General features: G+C 45.0%; 1 protein-coding gene across 2 annotated transcripts in view; it reads right to left on the bottom strand.

The window, feature by feature from the left end:
- Positions 1-371: 371 nt before the first annotated feature.
- Positions 372-7155, bottom strand: part of PTH2 (parathyroid hormone 2) — a 32121-nt gene continuing 25337 nt past the window's right edge. For both annotated transcript variants that reach the window (XM_075328041.1, XM_075328043.1), the window contains one exon: positions 372-859. In XM_075328041.1, the coding sequence (XP_075184156.1) occupies positions 412-859 (448 nt within the window). In that variant the 3' untranslated portion in view covers positions 372-411. The remainder of the gene's footprint in view (positions 860-7155) is intronic.

The following is a 7155-nucleotide window of genomic DNA, read 5'->3' as shown; positions in this document are numbered from 1 at the left end:
CAGTGGGTCTACTAATCACACTTGTTGCCCTAACATCGGCTGCAACGTTACAGTGGCACAATTATTTTTAGGGGTCTAGCTACAATATTTGGCACTTTTAAGGGCATCATCCATGTAGCATTAATCTGTGGGTAAAATAGTTATGGCATTATTTTGAAATAACAACATTTAGGTGCTCTATGGAGTATGTGCGAGATTGGCAATGGTAAGGAGGGTGGCCAAAGAGGAGTTAACGATATGAAGAGACAAGAAGCTATGTCAAGGAACTTGTTTCTGAATGGATAGCTAAAGCGGGAGGAGAAGGTGAGAGGAGGAGTATTGCACACACTTGCCCAAAAACAAAAATTAGTTTTACTATTTATTGACGGGAACATAGAAGACACATAATATGAGGTTCACCATTGGTAACTGTTAAGTGGAATTGAACACTAGAAGTTTATGCATGTATGAATTTAGCCATTTCTGTCTTTGCATTGCAGTCAGCATTTTACTCCTCTCCTGGAAGGCAACGTCATCTGCCACCACGATGCTTCGTTTTTCCATCTCTTCATTAGTAGGCCATATTGACAGCCATCTTTGGTCACTGATTCCTCTGTTAAGGCTGGAATCGTCTGTTATAACTTTTTTCGAAACATCATTGGAGCCAAACAGTAGCTGTCTGGTGATGGGCTGCATGAGCAACTTCCTGGCCCTCTCATTTGGAGACTCATTCGGTAGCACGTCTGAGGACAGCATCTTAAGACTCCAGTCATGGAATGTTATAGAGGGGACTTGTTGGTTCCAAGAGTCTGGTCGACTAAGAAAAGGATTTAACTGTTTGTCACTAAGAGACTGGTCAGAGAGTTCTCTTTTCCAGAGTCTAGAATGAAAGGGAAAGAAACAGTCATTAAAAAGCTCAAAACAAGTCTAGAGGGAACCCTTCACCTTGAAAATGTAATCCAATCTGTATCCAATCCAACAAACATGCTACAGAACAAGCTTAGGAGGACAATGGGTGGTCCCAATAGTTATTGACAGTGGATGACACTTACAGGGTGGATAGACATGTTAATTATCTTCAAATTATGAAAAAAGGAAACATAATTTTCCAATCATCTCAATTTATTTGGTATCCAGTATGAGCACCACGTGCAGAAATCTCCGCACTTAGGGCATTGGCTGCTATCAGTTAGGTTGTTAAGGGTCATCTGAGGAATGCTCTGCCGCTGGATGCACTTGGGAAAATCATCAAGATCCTCTGCTGGTATCTCCCTGTGCAATTTCTGACCAACGATGTCTCGTGTGTACTCGATGGAGACACTACAAGCCATGGGAGCATATTTAGACCATGCAGGCTGGTCACAGTAGTGTGAGAAACTTCTGTACCCCTCATGACATTACCCATGTGGTCTCCAGAACAATCTCTTGCTATCATAACATCTGAGACAAAAGAGAGGTTCATCGCTGAAGAGGATAGACCTTCATAACACCTTCATAACACCCTCTGTTGCCCTTATGATCTGCACCATGAGAGCCTTTGAGAGAGGTCAATAGAGCACCTGGAGCTGGATGTCTTTCTCGTAGGTAGAAGTGACGCAAATACCTTTGGTGGTTTGTGCAGACAGAGTTTCATGCCTTGGGCTTCATGTGTGTTGTTCCATTTCCCTTGCAATACTTAAGAGAGCAAATATGAAATCAACAGTATAACCATTTATCCAAAGTGTTCCAGGAGCCATTTTCCAATGCAATACCAGCCTGTCTGGGCTAAACCTGCTACCATGATCTGCAGCATCTCCAGACTTGGCTCTCATCAAGCACACCTTGGATGTCATTGTTTGGTAATTAATTAGTCAAGAGCTGACAGCAGAAGATCTTGATGATTTGCCTAAACAGGCTTCCATGGTCTGCAGTGTCTTAGGACTTGCCTCCCATCAAGCACAACTGGGACATACATGGTCAGTGTCTCCAGACTTGTCTCCCATGCCTGCAGTGTCTCTGGACTTGTCTCCCACTGATCACATATAGAACGTCATTCGTTGGTGATTACACAAGAGTTGCCAGCAGAGGATCTTGATGATTTGCCTAAGTTCATTCAGTGCAGCAGAACCTTCCTCTGACGGCCACTAATAACCTCACTAATAGCAGACAAGTTGTTAGTGTCGGGATTTCTGCACATGGGGCTCTTACTCCAGACTGACGAAATCGTGATGTTTACAAAAGTTTGTTTCGATATTTTCATCATTTCCAGATCAGTATCATGTCTATCCATTTTATTAGAAGGTACAAGTTTTATTTATGGTCCCCATTCTTTTCCTGCACTGTGGGTATCCGCATTCCCATTACTCAATCTAAGGGAGAGCCCTGTCCTCAGAAGACTTAGAGCATTGAGTCATAGTTTTATCTATGTTCTCCCCTATGAGCCAATGTCATGACATATTTTGTAATACTTTATCTAATAGTAAAGAGGACCTGAGCTGCTCCGTACAGTGTGTCTGAAATGTGCCTCGTCCATCCTGATTCCTGACTCTGTTGGCTCGTCATTGATCAGAAGACTAGAGATGAGCGAACCGGTCGCGGTTCGGCTCGAGGTCGGTTCGCCGAACGGGGGTCCCGTTCGAGTTCGGTTCGTCGAACGTTCGACGAACCGAACTCGAACCAATAGGCTATAATGGGAGGCAATCACAAACACATAAAAATGCATTATAAATGTACACAAACAGTTAATAAACATTGCCATAACACTTACCGGTCCCCGCGATCCCTTCTGCACTCTGTCTCCTGCCGCTATTCCATCCGATGATCGCTTAATCCTCCCGGTGACCTGCACTGCCAGCAGAGATGCAGGACCTATCGTGACGTCAAAATAGCCATGTGACCAGTCACGTGGCTATTATCTCATTGACTACAGACTGGTCACATGACTATGACGCGTCATGTAGGACCTGCGAGTGCATCTTTCCGGTACACGGTGCACATATGTGTATCGCCGTGTACCGGCGACATGCTCTAGCACACGGTCGACTCCCCGTTCCGTTAGGGACCGGCTGACACAGCCGGTCATTAACGGAGATCACCGTTGCCATAGCAACGCAGTTAGCGGTGACGTCACCGCTAACCGCGGCTCCGAGAGCACCATTGCTATGGTAACGCGTCTGTCAGCGTTACCGCTGTTACCGCTAATAGCCAGCACTGATCACTCACGGAGTGAAGGCTGCACGCTGCTTCCCGATTGTAGTGAGGATTGTAGTGAGGATGAGGTTCCCCAGCCCCAAGTGATGAGCTGGTGAACCTCATCCTTCCTCACTACAATCGTCACTACTACTACACTAGAAAGAAAGAAGACAGAAGAGCAGGATCGTGGAGGGCTGACAGGGGGTAATAAAGATGGAGTCTCTAATGTGTCTGTGTATTTATTTCTATTAAAGTATTTTTTCTCTGTGTGGTGTTTTTTTTAACCCTTTATTGGAGATTCTTAATGGCCGGGTCAAACGTGCCTGACATTAAGAATCTCTGGCTTAATACTGGCTAGTAAAACAAAGCCAGTATTAACTCATGATTACCCAACAAGCCACCCGGCTCCAGGGCTGTTGGAAGAGTTGGATACAGCGCCAGATGATGGCGCTTCTATGAGAGCGCCATTTTCTGGGACGGCTGCAGACTGAAATCCGCAGCAGAGGCGCCCAGAAACCTCGGGCTTACCTGTGCTGCGGATTCCAATCCTCAGCTGCCTAGTTGTACCCAGCTGGACACAAAAATGGGGCGAAGCCCACGTCATTTGTTTTTTAATTATTTCATGAAATAAGTGAAATAATTAAAAAAAACGGGCTTCCCTATATTTTTGGTTCCCAGCCGGGTACAAATAGGCAACTGGGGGTTGGAGGCAGCCCGTGGCTGCCTGCTGTACCTGGCTAGCCTTTAAAAATATGGCGAAGCCCACGTCATTTTTTTGGTGGGCAAAAAAATTCTGCATACAGTCCTGGATGGAGTATGCTGAGCCTTGTAGTTCTGCAGCTGCTGTCTGCTCTTCTCCATACAGATAGACAGCAGCTGCAGAACTACAAGGCTCAGCATACTCCATCCAGGACTGTATGCAGAAGTTTTTTGCCCCCTGAAAAAATTATGTGGGCTTCGCCATATTTTTGTATGCTAGCCAGGTACAGCAGGCAGGTACGGCTGCCCCCAACCCCCAGTTGCCTATTTGTACCCGGCTGGGAACCAAAAATAAAGGGAAACCCTTTTTTTATTATTTCATGAATTTCAGGGTGGGAAGGTCCATAGTTATTGGGCCTTCACAGCCTAAAAATAGCAGGCCGCAGGTACCCCAGACGTGGCGCATCCACTAGATGCGCCAATCCTGGCGCTTCACCCCAGCTCATCCCGTGCCCTGGTGCAGTGGCAAACGGGCTAATAAATCGGGTTGATACTAGCTGTAAAGTCACCTGAGATCAAGCCCAGCAGTTTGTGATGTCATGGCGTCTATTAGATACCCAACATCATAAACTGTCAGTACTAACAAAAAAAAAAAAATCGACAAAAGAAATTTATTTGAAAAAACAGTCCCCAAAACATTTCCTCTTTCACCAATTTATTGTAAGAAAAAAAATAAAGGGGTCCCACGACGACTCTGGACCGTCTAGAATATGGGGGGGAGACACTCAGGGAACGTATCCCCCATTTTCTAGGAGTGTGGACCCTTCATGTGAGGAGTGTGGGTGCAATGAATCTGCACTCACTCTTCTCGGGTCCACAGCAGCAGAGTCCATGTCGTAATGGTTGCTACCAAAGCTGCAATGCCCTGCTCATGAGGTAAGGGCATGCCTAATCAGGAGAACTACTGTAGAGGAAGCTCTGCTCACTGGTATATAGGTGCTCAGAGGTAATAATAGATAAAATTAGTAAGTAACCTCGGCACTCTAAATCTCCCAGACTAAGTCAGTAAGTCACAACGGATAGTAATGCAAAATCACTCTTTATTGGTCCGTATTAAGAAAAAAAAAATTTTCATAAGCATATATGTTTTTGTCCAAAACAAGTTACAAATGACGTTTCGGCCTGAGCCTTCGTCATATTGGACTTATCTGCATGTAATCATGAAAAATGACAATAATCAGTATCACATAAGAGTGAGAGAACAATAACATAAACTCGAACAATGTAGAGGTACAATTGGGATGCAGCAAAAAAAATTGCAACACAGCAAGAAATGAAACACATGATACAAATGTCATAATACAGTACAAGGACAATATAGTAATGACAAATATGGGGTCAGAGTAGGCTTAGACAGCTCTGGTACGAAAGAGATGTCAATCATAAAGTAACATGTGCAGTAGGTGTAGAGCTACAGTATGCATGGCAGAGCTAATGGGTAGACCGACCATAGAAAAAGAACGGAGAAAAAGTGGAGAAAAAGTGGAGAAAAAATGGAGAAAAAGTGGAGAAGAAGTGGAGAAAAAGTGGAGAAAAAGTGGAGAAAAAAATGGATAAAAAGTGGAGAAAAAGTGGAGAAAAAGTGGAGAAAAAAATGGAGAAAAAGTGGAGAAAAAGTGGAGAAAAAATGGAGAAAAAGTGGAGAAAAAAATGGATAAAAAGTGGAGAAAAAGTGGAGAGAAAAAATGGAGAAAAAGTGGAGAAAAAGTGGAGAAAAAATGGAGAAAAAGTGGAGAAAAAGTGGAGAAAAAGTGGAGAAAAAATGGAGAAAAAAATGGAGAAAAAGTGGAGAAAAAGTGGAGAAAAAGTGGAGAAAAAAAGTGGAGAAAAAGTGGAGAAAAAGTGGAGAAAAAGTGGAGAAAAAGTGGAGAAAAAATGGAGAAAAAGTGGAGAAAAAGTGGAGAAAAAAATGGATAAAAAATGGAGAAAAAAATGGAGAAAAAGTGGAGAAAAAGTGGAGAGAAAGTGGAGAAAAAGTGGAGAAAAAGTGGAGAAAAAGTGGAGAAAAAGTGGAGCACCCTTTGGTGCCTTTCATGTGGCACTAAGGGGTGCTTAGCTTTGTATTTAGCCAAAAAAATGAAAAAAAATGACGTAGGGTTCCCCCTAGTTTTGTAGCCAGCTAGGGTAAAGCAGACGGCTGCAGCCTGCAGACCACAGCTGGCAACCTCACCTTGGCTGGTAATCCAAAACTGAGGGCACCCCACGCTGTTATTTTAAATTAAATAAATAATTAAAAAAAAAAAACACGTAGGGGTCCCCCAAAATTGGATCACCAGCCAAGGTAAAGCAGACAGCTGGGGCCTGATATTCTCAGACTAGGGAGGTCCATGGTTATTGGACTCTCCCCAGCCTAAAAATAGCAGGCCGCAGCCACCCCAGAAGTGGCGCATCCATTAGATGCGCCAATCCTGGTGCTTCGCCCCAGCTCATCCCGCGCCCTGGTGCGGTGGCAAACGGGGTAATATATGGGGTTAATACCAGATGTATAATGTCACCTGGCATCAAGCCCTGGGGTTGGTGAGGTCAGGCGTCTATCAGATACCCGACATCACCAACCCAGTCAGTAATAAAAAAAATAGACGACAAACACATTTTTATTTGAAAAAACACTCCCCAAAACATTCCCTCTTTAACCAATTTATTAGAATGAAAAACAAATCCAGGTCTGCTGTAATCCAAGGGGTTGCCATGACGATTCACACTGTCCCAGTCAATGAAGAGCAGGATGTTCCCCATTGGCTGGGAGAGCAGTGCAGTGACCTGAGCTAACATCAATGGGTCAGCCCAGGTCACTGCAGGGGATGACAAGTGCTGCTGTCAGTGAGGTACATTACCTGCGCTGATCTCCTGCACTGCTGACAGCCCCTGTCACTGAGTTCAATGACCAGCGCCTTCACAGCCAAGCATCGCGAGAGGCCCGTGACGTCACCGCTAGTCAGTCTCGGGTCGGAAGCGAGAGGTGATGTGACAAGCGGCGGCCATGGAGGACAGTGACAGCGCTGAGGTCGGGATGGTGGGACTTCATCACCGCAGGTAAGCCGAGCGGGACCATGTGTGTGTGTGTGTGTGTGTGTGTGGGTGTATGTATGTGTACATGCCGCGGGCAGGAGGGGGCGGAGCGAGCTGAGCGGGGAAGTGTGGGCTTCCTGCACGTAACTAAGATAAACATCGGGTTACTAACCAAAGCGCTTTGCTTGGATACCCGATGTTTATCTTGGTTACCAGCTTCTGGCAGGCTGCCAGCGA

This window comes from Anomaloglossus baeobatrachus, chromosome 11, assembly GCF_048569485.1.
Source record: "Anomaloglossus baeobatrachus isolate aAnoBae1 chromosome 11, aAnoBae1.hap1, whole genome shotgun sequence".
Lineage (NCBI taxonomy): Eukaryota > Metazoa > Chordata > Amphibia > Anura > Aromobatidae > Anomaloglossus > Anomaloglossus baeobatrachus.
Note: the sequence above shows the minus strand (reverse complement) of the source record. Positions and strands in the feature narration are given on the sequence as shown.